The sequence below is a fragment of the Oncorhynchus mykiss genome, chromosome 25 (genome assembly GCF_057628025.1).
Source record: "Oncorhynchus mykiss isolate SJ-2025 chromosome 25, ASM5762802v1, whole genome shotgun sequence".
Taxonomy (NCBI): Eukaryota; Metazoa; Chordata; class Actinopteri; order Salmoniformes; family Salmonidae; genus Oncorhynchus; species Oncorhynchus mykiss.
In genome coordinates this window covers 35,197,154-35,212,377 of record NC_143046.1, presented here as the reverse complement: position 1 = coordinate 35,212,377, position 15,224 = coordinate 35,197,154, and the positions used below count along the sequence as shown (strand labels likewise).

Sequence of the window (15,224 nt, the reverse complement as noted above, 5' to 3'; positions counted from 1 at the left end):
TATTTCTCTGTCCAACCCCTGCTCTCCTTATTGCTCTGTCCAACCCCTGCTCTCCTTATTGCTCTGTCCAACCCCTGCTCTCCTTATTGCTCTGTCCAACCCCTGCTCTCCTTATTTCTCTGTCCAACCCCTGCTCTCCTTATCGGTTTTATCTCCCTGGGGTCGCGCGCCTCTGCCCATCATCCGTCAAAGTGGCAGCTGCTGTCCGACTCTCTGTGTTGTCACTCTCCGCCCAGATCTGGCCCAATGCTTTTCCTGTTGTGTATCTCAACTAGTTATTGTACTGTTATTCCAAATAATTTGCCCAGAGCAAAAATACAAACAGTATTTCAGTGATTGATTAATTACAGCTGTAGAGAGAAATAAACACTGCACACAGAACCCACAACTTTCTTGCCATAATAAGGATGTTACTTTTGACTTGGAAAACTTTTTATCCTTTCAAACCTGGGTTTTCTTGAAGCTACCATAACACCGCTAGATACCAAGCCCCATTGAAACTGCCATCCTATACAGCCCATTAGGGACATCTCTCTTTCCATTGTCTATAAAACTTCTGTATCTAGGAACACATATTATTGTCCAAATGGTTTGACTGTCTCCCTTGCAGACTGTCTCCCTTGCAGACTGTCTCCCTTGCAGACTGTCTCCCTTGCAGACTGTCTCCCTTGCAGACTGTCTCCCTTGCATACTCTCTCCCTTGCTGACTGTTTCCCTTGCTGACTGTTTCCCTTGCTGACTGTTTCCCTTGCAGGTTCGCTGGTCGGACGTGGGAGGCATGGAGCAGGTGAAGCTGAAACTGAAGCAGGCGGTGGAGTGGCCCCTCAGGCACCCTGAGGCCTTCACCCGCATGGGCATCCAGCCCCCTAAAGGGGTGCTCCTCTACGGGCCCCCAGGCTGCTCCAAGACCATGATCGCCAAGGCTCTGGCCAATGAGAGCGGACTCAACTTTCTCGCCATCAAGGTGATGGTCATTTAACATTGGATTGTTGCCTGCATTCTCTCCAAATGGTCAATGTATGGGCAGGGAGGTGTCCTTTTTACACCTACAAGTTACCATAAATCCCACCCCTGTAATGCATCAGTTTTGCAGTTGCATCGCCTTTAAGCACAGTTCCTTTAGTTATGGCTGACCTAGCATGGACCTTTGTTGTTTCCACAACATTAAGTAACTAATGCTACAACTATAGCTAGTAACACTATCACCACATTTTTCTGTTGTCCCAAAAATACTTTGCGGGTCTCCCGAGTGTCGCAGCGGTCTAAGGCAATGGGGTTGGATCCCAGGCTGTGTCACAACCGGCTGTGAACGGGAGTCCCATAGGGAGGCGCACAATTGGTCCAGCGTCTTCTGGGTTTGGCTGAGGGTTTGGCAGAGGGGGGCTTATCTCGGCTCATCGCGCTCTACTGACTCCTTGTGGCGGGCCGGGCACCTGCAAGCTGACTTCGGTCATCAGTTCAACGGTGTTTCCTCCGACACATTGGTGCAGCTGGCTTCCAGGTTAAGCGAGTGCGTGTTGAGAAGCGCGGCTTGGCAGGTCATGTTTCGGGGGACGCTGGACTCGACTTTCGCCTCTCCCGAACCCTTTGGGGAGTTGCAGCAATGAGACAAGATCGTAATCACAAAATTGGGGAGAAATACTTAGCCATGCCTATTTACATATACCAGCAGCCATTCCCTTGTCTTTAACCCAGTTAAAAAACAAAGGGATATGTCCCTGATTCTCTCAAGGACCTCAGACTCTCTGGCTTCCTTGGAGGCAGACCTATTGGCCTCCTCACTTGACCCCTCCGACCCTGTCTTTGTCCTCTTCAATCATCACCCCATCCTCTCTACCCCCCTCTCCCTCCACCCCAATTCAACACTCGCCCCTACACCTTCCTTCTACCTACCCCTCGCCCTGCTCTGTCCAGGCCTCTTGATGGAGATTGATTGATCAGCTCAGCAATCGTTGATTGGCGCTTATTTTGGAAGCTGTTGCCGGGTGCAATGGGGTCGTGACAGAAGCTGTCAGCCAGCCTGATTTAGAGGGGGTCAGTGGTAAAAGATGGTGGATAGGCTGTTATATTAGCAAGAAAAGACAGACTGTAAAAGTCTCTCAAAAGGGGCTATTTTTCTCGTAGATGTTGTTTGGGAATAAAGTCCAGGCTAGTACTTTTACAATTACAAAATCATGACGTACTTTCCCCTAGTGTGTTGGTAGCTTTGACTCTGATACATTATCTGTGCTTTACTATACTTTATACTACTTCTGTCTTGTACAGTAAAACCCTAACACTTCATTATCATGTTGTCCCACACACCTATTTTTTTATTTAACCTTAATTTAACTTGGCAAGTCAGTTAAGAGCAAATTCTTATTTACAATGACGGCCTACCCTGGCCAAAGCTGGAAGACGCTGGGCCAATTGTGCTCCGCCCTATGGGACTCCCAATCACGGACGGTTATGATACAGGATCGAACCAGGGTCTGTAGTGACGCCTCTAGCACTGAGATACAGTGCCTTAGACCCCTGCGCCACACGGGAGCCAATAGAGGCATTTATCTAATACATAGCTACATAGAAATGTACCTACACTAAACAAAAATATAAACACAACATGTAAAGTGTTGGTTTCCATATGCACAAACACCTTATTTATCTCCAATATTGTGCACAAATTTGTTTACATCCCTGTTAGTGAGCAATTCTCCTTTGCCAAGATAATCTATCCAATCCACCTGACAGGTGTGACATATCAAGAAGTTGATTGTATTTATTTATTTGATTTAACCTTAATTTAACTTAAAAAGCATGATCATTACACAGGTGCATCTTGTGCTGCGGGCAATAAAAGGACACTTTAAAATGTGCTGTTTTAGCTGGTAAAATAAACACACTTCATACATTATCAAGCCCAGACCCGGCCTGGCCACACCACCACAGAGAAACTGGGGATAAATGAGTCAGTCTCCACAACGCTGTTGTGTTCTGAGGAGACAAAAGGGCTGCCGTTTAAGTGTTGTGTCCCTGCCTGCTCAGAGGTGTTGAAAAGGGTGGATTGCAGGGGAAGGAAGTGCGTCCTGACGGCCTGAGGGGATGTTTACCTGCCTCGGATGGAGGGTGCAGAGTAGCCACAGCAGCTTTACTTACCATACCTCCTTGGTCCTCTTTGCCTTCCTTCTCAATTATTGTTTTTCTTTTTTTTTTTCCTCCCTTCCCCTCTATCCCTTAAATAACTATCCCTTTCATGTCTGAAAGATTTCTTGGCGGGCTGTTAATAACTTCTCAGTGGTTTGTTCATTGTTGTTTTGGTGTGTTCCTGTCAGAAATTAGTGGTGAGGCTAGCTTGTAGTTAGGTAAACAGTGTTATTAGGTGTATCATTAGTGTTTATATTGATATTAATAGTTGTACTGTATAACTACGGTCCAAGGTTTTCCCTCGTATGGAACACTCCTGGTCCTATAATGAATCACTGGACTGGAGAACCAACTTCCCTCTGTCTCTTTCAGGGTCCAGAGTTACTGAGTAAATATGTAGGGGAGTCTGAGAGAGCTGTCAGAGAGGTGAGTACCAGGCCAACTTTCATTGTCTGTCATACAGTACACCCAATACACTGAATATGTGGACTTCTTACATTTAAAATAAATTGATTTAATATTCTACAGCAGAGGTGTCAAACTCATTCCACAGAGGGCCGAGTGTCCGCAGGGTTTGGGTTTTTCCTTTCAATTCAGACCTAGACAACCAGATGAGGGGAGATTCTTACTAATTAGTGACCTTAATTCATCAGTCAAGTACAAGGGTGGAGCGAAGACCCACGGACACTCGGCCCTCCGTGGAATAAGTTTGACACATGTTCTACAGTACAATGTATATGCAGAATCGGGGTCTACTATATATTAATGCGTGTCTCTCTATATATGTTGGCATATGCCAATACCAGTTGTTTAGGAAGGCCAGAGCTGTCGCACCCTCCATTGTGTTCTTCGATGAGATTGACGCTCTTGCTGGAGAAAGAGGAAGGTAGGTATTTCTTCTCAGAAATGAGAACAATGACTCTTTCAATGACTGACTGTCTATAGTCCCCCAAGTCTGTACAATAATTACACTGATAAAGCCGGCTGTAGAGTTCCCATGGAGACAGTTCACTAGCGCATGCACACACGAGCATGCACGTACACACTGACAAACAGAAGAGCCAGTCTGTCCGGAGGCGCCTCAATGGGATGGCACTGGGAACATCTGTGGCTTCAGGAAGAAGAAAAAAGGGACAGAGAGAGGACACAGGCCGCGGCAGACAAGCGCTTCATTGTGCACGCCACAGCAGATGGGGGAAGCTAAATATGAGGCTTACTTCCCGATAAACCCCCACTGAAAGTCAGTGGTTTAGGACCAGACAAAAGACCACTCCAGATATGGTTCAAACATGGCCTTCTCTCAAGCCTAATTGGACAGAGCCTGGGATGGGTCACAGTGTCTATTCTTTCCAAAACCATTTTGCCATTTAGTGCATGTAGGGTGACATTTTGTGTCTGCTGAAGTACTTGCAATACTTGAAGTGGGATTTAGCTCCAAACTTCTCTTATGATGTCCATGAGATCACAAAACTAAACAGTGTGCATAACTCATACATGCGATTCAACTGCGACCTGCAGTGTCATATGGCCCAAGTCGGAAGTCGGAAGTTTACATACACCTTAGCCAAATACATTTGAACTCAGTTTTTCACAATTCCTGACATTTAATCCAAGTAAAAATTCCCTGTTTTAGGTGAGTTAGGATCAGCACCATATTTTAAGAATGTGAAATGTCAGAGCTTTTATTTCTTTAATCACATTCCCAGTGGGTCAGAAGTTTACATACACTCAATTAGTATTTGATAGCATTGCCTTTAAATTGTTTAACTTGGGTCAAACGTTTCGGGTAGCCTTCCACAAGCGTCCCACAATAAGTTGGGTGAATTTTGGCCCATTCCTCCTGACAGAGCTGGTGTAACTGAGTCAGGTTTGTAGGCCTCCTTGCTCGCACACGCTTTTTCAGTACTGCCCACAAATTTTATATAGGATTGAGGTGAGGGCTTTGTGATGGCCACTCCAATACCTTGACTTTGTTGTCCTTAAGCCATTTTACCACAACTTTGTAAGTATGCTTTGGGTCATTGTCCATTTGGAAGACCCATTTGCGACCAAGCTTTAACTTCCTGACTGATGTCTTGAGATGTTGCTTCAATATATCCACTTAATTGTCCTTCCTCATGATGTCACCTATTTTGTGAAGTGCACCAGTCCCTCCTGCAGCAAAGCACCCCCACAACATGATGCTGCCACCCCCGTGCTTCACCGTTGGGATGGTGTTCTTCGGCTTGCAAGCCTCCCCCTTTTTCCTCCAAACGTAACGATGGTCATTATGGCCAAACCGTTCTATTTTTGTTTCCTCGGACCAGAGGACATTTCTACAAAATGTATGATCTTTGTCCCCATGTGCAGTTGCAAATCGTAGTCTGTCTTTTTTATGGCGGTTTTGGTGCAGTGGCTTCATCCTTGCTGAGCGGCCTTTCAGCTTATGTCGATATAGGACTCGTTTTACTGTGGATATAGATACTTTTTCCTCCAGCATCTTCACAAGGTCCTTTGCTTTTGTTCTGAGATTAATTTGCACTTTTCGTACCAAAGTACGTTCATCTCTCTTTTCTGAGCGGTATGATGACTGCGTGGTCCCATGTTGTTTATACTTGCGTACTATTGTTTGTACAGATGAACGTGGTACCTTCAGGCATTTGGAAATTGCTCCCAAGGATGAACTGGACTTGTGGAGGTCTAAACATTTTTTTCTGAGGTCTTGGCTAATTTATTTTGATTTTCCCATGGTGTCAAGCAAAGAGTTTGAAGGTAGGCCTTGAAATACATCCACAGGTACACCTCTAATTGACTCAAATGATGTCAATTAGCTTATCAGAAGCTTCTAAAGCCATGACATCATTTTCTGGAATTCTCCAAGCTGTTTAAAGGCACAGTCAACTTAGTGTATGTAAACTTCTGACCCACTGGAATTGTGATACAGTGAATTATAAGTACAATAATCTGTCTGTAAACAATTGTTGGAAAAATTACTTGTCATGCACAAAGTAGATGTCATAACCGACTTTCCAAAATTATAGTTTGTTAACAAGAAATTTGTGGAGTGGTTGAAAAACTAGTTTTAATGACTCCAACCTAAGTGTATGTAAACTTCCGATATCAACTGTATATATATCAGCTAGGGGGTCAACTTAAGTCAACTCAGGAATGGACTGGATATGGTATTCGACCTGACAAAATGCCCCACTTACACTAGATATTTTCTAATTTAACTGCATGCCCGAATTGACCGGATTGTATGAAATTCTTTGAACCCTGCCTTTCAAATTTGCTTGATGCAGGGGCGTCTGTCGGTATGAGTTTTCTGATACTGAGACAGAGAAAAGAAGATTGAGAGAGACCGTTGGAGACAGGCGCATAAAGAGAAAGGGGAGAGGGGGAAAAGAAGGGAGGCATTGGGTTCATAGAGAATGAAAGAGAAAGGTGGAAGCAGCATGGCAGATTTCTCTCTTAGTCGCAAGGCCTCTTCCTCCCAGGGTCATAACACAGTGACAGGTCTCTTTTGTGTTCCTCTGAGGCCTTGTCTGTGGTAATGACGTGTGGCACTTCCGCTGGCCCTGTGAACAGCGACAGAGAGAGAGCGTGTGTGTCTCACAGAGGTGGGGAGCAGAAACAGGAGGGAAAGACACTACACTGTGCTATGGAAAATAAACACCTTACTATTTCTCAGTGCAGGGACTGGGACATGACAACTTGAACAGACACATTTTTGGTTAAAGGTCTTTTCATATCTCCCTTCTCTCCTCCCCCTGTCACCCCCCCACCCACCTCTCCATTTGTACTCCCCCTCCTCTCTCTCAGCTCCTCGGGGTCTGGTGGCGTAGGGGACCGGGTCCTGGCCCAGCTCCTGACAGAGATGGACGGCATCGAGCAACTCAGGGACGTCACCGTGCTGGCCGCCACCAACCGGCCTGACATGATAGATAAGGTAGATCCAGCAGAGTTCTCTCTCTCTCTCTCTCTCTCTCTCTCTCTCTCTCTCTCTCTCTCTCTCTCTCTCTCTCTCTCTGCCTCTCTCTCTGCCTCTCGCTCTGCCTCTCTCTCTGCCTCTCTCTCTGCCTCTCTCTCTGCCTCTCTCTCTGCCTCTCTCTCTCTGCCTCTCTCTCTGCCTCTCTCTCTCTGCCTCTCTCTCTCTCTCTCTGCCTCTCTCTCTCTCTCTCTCTCTGCCTCTCTCTCTCTCTCTCTCTCTCTGCTTCTTATCCTCCATCTATCTCTTAATGAAACTTCATGAGTGCTGATCAAAGACAGAGCCTGGGCCCTGTCAAAGCACACCCAGGAAAAAGGGCCTGGCGCTACACAGGCACTATAGGCTTTTACAGCTTGCTCTTATCTCATTCTCGCTCTCTGTAGCTTTCCCTCTTTTCCGTCTTCCTCTCTCCTCCATTTATGTATGCACTTGCTGCTTATGAACATACTCTGCTTTCTGAAATGTAATCGTCTCTCTGCTCTTATCAGAAAGTAAGAGTGATTAGGAGGGGAAAACTTAAAACTGAAGATATCCTTTAGTCCAGTTCCGAGGGGGAACTTCCTCTTGCTCCCACTTTGCCAGGTGGCTGCTGAGGCCCCATGGTGGGATAAACCCTCATAGTGCTTCCTTATGGACAGCTGAACAGCTGGAAGTCTCCTCCAGGGCCACTGGTGAAGAATTGACACATCCCTGGCTTGCCTAGCAACTGAAGACCATTTCCTTCCTTCCTCCTCCCCTGCTACTGCCTGGCCTGCCACTCCAAGCCCTGTGGGCAGTTGGGGTTCGAGCCCCTGGGGGGGGTGCATGAGAAACCCCAGGCATCCTCAGCAGCCCCACCAAGCCAACCCTGCTGCTGCTGTCAGGAAGCAGGGATCCCAGACAGCTGAGAAATCAGATTAGCCTGCCCCCCCCCCCCCCCTACCAAGGGGTTAGTAGGGGGTGCTATTTGAATGCAAAACACATTAGGCGTGATGGGAAACGCAAGCCGCCAAATGGAGCGGCACTTTCTATGGTCCCCCTTCCCTTGGTCTGGCACCCTACTTACACACCACCACCACCCCCAAACTGTCAACACACAGGAGTAGGCAGCCATTTCCATGAGAATGGCAGGATATGATGAGACAAATGAAGATTAATGGGATGTTTGGGTGTCAATGAGGCACATTGTCGGCACATTGATGGAGCACAGGGACTTCTTAGTTTGATGGACCGAGTGGGGGGGGAAGAAAGACAGGGAGTATGCATGTACTTATGGGGCATAATGTAGTTTGGGTGGGTCTGCTTTTGTCTCTCAGCCACTAACAGAGTCAAGTGTCTACTTCCTACTTATCTACCTCCTTAAGCCAGCCTTTAGAACTGGCTCCACAGTGGAAAGGGAGCTCGTCTTTCTCTCACAAATAATTCCAACAAATACAGCTTAGACTGTTTACACAACCTGTTTGTGTTAAATAACTATCACTTTCATACCGATAAATAATCATACAAAATTCCCACAGTTCAACAGGCGATTGTATTGCACCAATCGCCCCATCCCGCCTTTGACCCATTTTGAGTCTCCTGTGACGATTGATGAGTGGCACTATTCTATTTACCCAGCCTGCTTTGGAGAAGAGCCCCCTAGCCTTGTGTCACTCTGTTTTTGTAACAGCTGTCCATCTAAAACAGCCCCCCGACCCACCCCTTCACACACATGTGCACACTTTTTCCTTGAGGAAGGATACTGTTGGTTTGTTGTTCTACTGAATAGCCTATTTAACATATGTGTTGAGCTCCCACCCTTCTATCAGGAGGTGGGAATGCTACAGTATATGTGATTACTGCCAGATGGAGTTTGTTTTTAACCAGAAGTTACCGACTGGGCTCTTATCAGGTCTGTGGATAACAGATGTGTGGTGTTTCATGCTTCTTTTAATAATCCCCTCCCTCCAATCAACACAGGGCTTGTGTAGTTTATTTTGTGAACAGGAGATGGCGCCACATCAGGTACTGTTCCGCCATAAACAATTATGTCGAGCTATTAGTCCTGTGGACTTTTGTTTTACACATTTTATTCTAAACATGTTAGCATTTTGCTGGTTCCATTGGCTATTAGGTTGTTCTACACAATTACATTTAGCATTCTACGATGGCAAGAGTGAAGGCTAAGGCCTATGAGTGCAAAAATAAAGGCACACATGCAGGAGATTGCAAAGTTATGCTCGAGGTTGGAACCCCAACACATACTGCCCTCAGACACATTTTGTTTTCTCTGAACACTGTACTTTTACACAGTCTGCATGTCACCATTGGTAATTGGTATGCCTCCCTTGTGCATCTTGAAAGAGTCCTTATCAGCGTATTAATCTGCGGCCTAATACTTGCAGCTTCCCAAAGGGCAGTGTTTAAACCTCCAAAATGGACCAAACTACCTCCCCCCCAGTAATTTAAAATTTGCCACACAAGATTGCAAAATGACGGAATCTGACCCCTCTCACCTTTTCTTCTCAGAACTTTGTTAATAACCGTAGGGTGGGAAAAAGGTTCATAACTAATTGCATGTCTCCTAGTGTCTTTAAGGGGGAACGAAAAAAACTGAAAGCAAAGATTTTTTATTTGAAAACTCCACCACCACATCTCAACATTGGTCATGCCTTGTGTTTGCTAATGTTTTAGAGGAGCTGGACTTGAGCTGTTGATTTTATATGCAAACAGACACACGACTGCAGATTATGAGATCACTGAACATCTGTCAGTATTTTTCAAGCCAATGGTCAACGTTGGACATTTCTAATCGTAATCAGAGTCTAATTGCCCTAGTCTGTAATTTGTGGGCCAGTTTGTAAATATGTGAATATGAGCCTTTATTTCTAGCTCCAGGTTCCCAAGCCTATAAAAAGCCCTTAGCCACAAATGTGCCTTGACCTTTTTAATAAAGTTTCTTGTAGTCTTTGGTGTATCGGTGAAAAGGATTGTATCAGAGTTGCCTGCTGACGCCAATTTTGTTTTGCCTTGGAAACCTACCACACCGCCAATCACCATTCAACCAGATGGCATTCCCAGACATCCCATCATAGACTTAGCTTTTTAAGTGCCATTGTTTTGGGCGACAGAAGTGCATTTAGTCTTTGAAACAAGAACAGTCTGTTGTGAAAATGTGTCTTCAACTCTTCATTGACCTTTGACCAGACGTAAACATTCTCACGTTTTATAAATGTGTCTCCTTTGGCTCTTCACTCCAACATGGGGAACTATCAACTATATCCACCTAGCAGACACTGGTCATGGGTGACTCTCACTGTTTGAATGATGCGCTCCTCCTGTGTTGCCACTCATCCAACAGAAGCCTACTTGGGCCCAACCTTGACCTGGCAAGAAATCAATATTAGCTAAAAGAGAGCAGTAATAAGCCCTCCAGTCAAAACAGGCCATATTGTATTGTGTTTTGGTTATCTTCCCCGAAGCTTTACCTATTTTTCTATCCGTTTCTCTTTCTTGTTCTATCCCTCTTTCTCTGCCTCACTGCCTCTCTCTCGCTCTATCTCTGTCTCTCACTCAAGGTGAGCCAACCATGATGGAATTTCTATTTGTGCTGTCTTAAAGGATTAGAGTTCATTCACTGTTTTCCTGACTGTACACTTCTCAATAGGGTGGTGCTGCACAGCACAGGATGTCTCTCTGAAAGCTTGGCTGTCAATGTTATTTCAAAGTATTAGTATCTCTGTTTACTGGTAAATGATACAGCATTTTACCCCAATTCTCACTCTTTCGCCTGTCGAAATCAGTTACGTGAAAAGACACCAGCTACAGATGTAGCTCAGTGGCAAACGAAAACAAATGGGAGATTTTGCTTGCGTGTGTGTGTGTGTGTGTGTGTGTGTGTGTGTGTGTGTGTGTGTGTGTGTGTGTCCAGGCAACGGGATACCAGCAGGGGAGGGATGAGCTCTGGGAGGAGATGGGTGGGGGTGGGGTTTATCCCCAGGCAAGTATCAAACTTCAAGGGCTGTATTAGTGTCAGATTACACAGTGTACGTTTTAGAATACCATCAAGCAAATCAACAGAACCCTAGCAAATCAGCGTATTTTCACTGTAGTAGAACTGACAACATCAGTCAAGCCCCCGCCAGGATACCAAAAACTCTGATCACGCCATGCACCAAATTACGCTGATTTAAATGCATAATTATGAGGACAGTTTAATGCGATTCATCACATTTTTGCTCCTTTTCATGCGGTGGCAGTGTATTAAACATAGTCCTGGTCGTTGCATGCTTCTTTTCAACTTGAAAGGCGGTTGATGATGTGCTGTCCACATTGGGAGTAGCAGAGCATGCATAGATAATACAAAATACTAAATGACAATGAACTAATACGCACATTCCACTTCCACCGGCTGCTCCTCTGTTTTGGTGAGCGAGAGAGAGGGAGGGTGAGGGAGACATCTCCAGCGTGTGTCGTCTTGCCGTCTTGGCGAGCAGAGACCACCGGGGCCTTGGAATGCTTTCAGTTCAGGAAATCTAGTTTATTCTCATAAATGCTGTGCCTAAACCCCTCCACAATCCCACTGGAGAGCTTCTCTTCTCATCCCCGCTCTCTCATTGGAGCTTTGTCGAGTCTAACGGGAAATGTATAAATCAATGTACTCATTGAGGTGTAGGTTTTTAGGTTTAAAGTACATATACCATGGTACATGTTGAGGTGAAGGTCTACTTCTTTTGCTGTGAAGTCTTGAGGTGACGAGTGGAGCGCACGTTAGACTGGTGTAGCATTCGGTGCTAAGACTGTGGTAACATTGAGCGACCCTTTCCTTCTCTTGCATTTGGTGTATTTGTGCATAGAAGAGAAAGCGTCTTGTTGTCCCATTTAATTCACTTCACTTTAAGCCTCAGGAGTACATTGGAAGTTTGGGCTTGGTATTTTCAAGAGGGCAGGGACCTTATTTGACTGCACATTTGAGACGTGCAAAGACAAAAACACCTAAACGACCCCACTCTTCCCTACTTCCCAGTGCTCCCCACACTAACAGCCTGGGAGCTGGGAGCTGCATGACTCATCAGTCCTCACCTCCATCATACGGCCATAGATCCAGGTCCACAGCAGCAGGGGACCTGGGAGGGGCTACCTCCTAATAACACCGCCTTTGTGTTTCTCCAAAAGCCCCCAGAATAGATCACCCTGGCCGGGGGATCCCGACACCACATTAAGAGGCGCTTACAGGTGGATTAGGTGTAAGTTTGGGGGATTTAAATGGGAGCGGGGTATTGTAACATGCGACTGAGGGTATTGCTGTCCATTCATAAACGGGACAGGTTAGTGCTAGTGCTGTTTGGGCAGCTAACAAATGAGCTATTATCTGAGCGACGATTTGGAGGCGGTGCCGGAGAGATGGTAACGGTATCCCAAAGTTTATCCTCAATCCGCCCATTCATCTTCATCAAGATTTATCATCAAGATTTAAGTTACCCATTGTAAGTGAAATTAAATCAAACCAAGCCTCTTCTGCGAGGCCCATTTGGCTGTCAGAGCGGGAGTAATGTTTCCGTGTTCTGGAGCTGTATATATCCAACTGCTGGTTAACTACACTCTCCTTCATATGTATTTGGACAGTCACCTTTTATTTGAGGTTATTCTAATCTGTTTTACCATTTAGAAATAAACACTTTATGTATCTAGTCCCCCCATTTGAAGAAGTCAACAGTATTTGGACAAATTCACTTAGTGTATTAAAGTAGTCAAAAGTTTTGTATTTGGTCCCATATCCCTAAACCAAGCGTGTAACTCTACAAACTTGTTGGATGCGTTTGCGGTTTGTTTTGGTTGTGTTAGGGATTATGTTTTGCCCAATAGGAACCGAATAGTGAATCATGTGTTTTTATTGTAAGTAGAAGCTGTTTCTGAACACTTTTACATTCATGTGGATGCTACCATGATTATGAATAAGCATACAGAGGCACAAAGATACTTCTCAAAAAAATGCTAACCTGCCCTGTTATTGGTAATGGTGAGTGGTTAACATGTTTTGTTGTAGCCTCTGAACGGCATCTCACTCATCATCATTCCTGATTAATTCATGATTTTTCTTAATCATGGCATTATCAGGATTCATTTAGAAGTGTTTAGAAACATATCTACTCACTTAGAAAGAAAATGACTTCAGTCATCATTCGCCATTCAGTTAATATTGGGGCAAAACATAACACAAGCTAAATTTAGCCTTTTGGGATCCTAAGTGAGAATTGTTTGGGGGGGGGGGTGGTGGTTAGTTGTCCCCTTCTTGACGGTGGAGAAATATTAAAGGTTTAAAGTTATTTTCGTGTAATTCTACACATTTTGCCATGGGCTGTAGAGAAAATGGAGCCATTTTAAAGCAAGTTTGCGGCAATTCTACAAATTTCCCCATGGGGAGGAGAGAAGAAATGTGCCGTTTTACAGCTTGATATAGTCATTGCGTGCAAGGAAAATGGGACCAAATACAAAACCTTTCGCTACTTTGATACACTATAAGTGCATTTGTCCAAATACTTATGATTTCTTCACATGGGGGGGGGGGACCAGATAATAAAGTACTTTAATTTCTAAATAATATGTATGTATTTTCCCTCGAATAAAAGGTAACATTCTGTACTATCACCTCGTATGAAACATTAGATCTCAAATCCATAATGCTGGAATATAAAGCCACATTTGTATGTTAGTTTCACTGTGAAAATACATTGGGAAAAACATATTGGGGTTCTATGTGTTTTAGCATGTTTGCAGAGGAAATGGGGACAGTTGTGTTGCTTTTTCTGACTTGAGGTTAAATCCATGTTCTGACATGGGTTGTTCTTGTAATGCAACTATTGCACAAACTGCTTTGTGACTTTTTCAAGTGGGGATTTTCCTGAACGTTTCGTATGAGGCGACAGTCCAATCTGTGCAATTTGACATCAATTTGAGATTGGATCCTGTGGTCATAGATTGCTTACTGGTAGTTTTCAATATCCGAAGTTTCAAGAAAGAATCCCGTCCCTTTAAATGCTTTCTATCAAATGAAATGCAATGTGCTTACATAGTTTAGCACTGTAATTAATTATTTCCTTGAGTCTTAAAACAACAGACTAGTTGTATCCACTTTTTTTTTTTTAAAGGAACATTTCTTTCCATGAAATTCCTCAATTCGGTGCTAGTGTCCACTGGCAGTAACTTGTGAAGGGTGGAATCGTCGTTAAATAATCTTCAAAGTGGGGGAACCCTGGGGTCAGGCGTGGCAAGGGCCAGTAATAAACCACGGAACAAATATGTTGGAGGTCTTTCCCAAATGCTGTTGCTGGGACTTTGCAGCCACACTGGAAAGAGGACATGCCAACACATTTACTCTCTTAAAGGGAGTGTATCACTTATTTCTTAATGCCAGAAACACATATAATAGGAACTTAGAGCACCCCAAGAAAAAGTTCCCAAATTATAAACTCTAAATCAATTGTTATATTATAATGTTGTTCTAAAAGTTGGGCCTGAGGTTTTCTCCAAATCAACTCTAATTTCGGAAAAAGTAATTCCACAATGCCCCTCGGTCAGCATCACATTGTGTATTAAAAAGGTTAAAGAAATACATGTGAGAATGAGGTGGTCAAATTGGTCCTTTTAACCACACTGCTAACATTATGCCTAACCTTAAATGTGGCTGTGGTAACTAGTGGAAACTGGGTGAATTGGGTATCTACTCATCAATCTGCAGGGCACATTTCATCCCTGAGAACTTCCATGGCTATCAACAATGGAAGGAGTGCTTCAACACAAAGTTGCTTCTCAAAGTGGATTCTGTCCCTACCATCAATGTGGCTTCTAAAGCATCTCAAACAGCCAGCAGCACCAGCAGAGACAGCATTATCATGGGTTTCGGTGATCATGGAGGTCAACTGGGTAAGTGAAAGAGCTAGCTTGCTACTTCTATGCTAGCTATTGCACATTTAGCTCCATCTAAATAACACGGATACAACTAACCAAATGTAAAAATGTCTGCCAGCTGCTGATTCTGTCATACTATAGATATGGGAAAGAGTAGTTTTGGCTGCGACGGAGGTCACTTACTGTACAGAGCAAGTTTTCAAGGTGTTTGTGGGTGCTGCGCATTGCCCTAATTCGGCCATTTTGTGGCTCCGGGGGAGTTTTCTTT

General features: G+C 44.5%; 1 protein-coding gene across 2 annotated transcripts in view; it reads left to right on the top strand.

Moving 5' to 3' along the window:
• afg2a (AAA ATPase AFG2A) overlaps positions 1-15,224 on the top strand; it is a 125,042-nt gene that overhangs the window by 24,204 nt on the left and 85,614 nt on the right. The window contains exons 12-15 of one of the 2 annotated variants that reach the window (XM_021584047.3): positions 755-964; positions 3,496-3,549; positions 3,930-4,009; positions 6,925-7,051. In XM_021584047.3, the coding sequence (XP_021439722.1) occupies positions 755-964; positions 3,496-3,549; positions 3,930-4,009; positions 6,925-7,051 (471 nt within the window). The remainder of the gene's footprint in view (positions 1-754; positions 965-3,495; positions 3,550-3,929; positions 4,010-6,924; positions 7,052-15,224) is intronic. The other variant, XM_090219738.1, reaches the window with a different exon arrangement.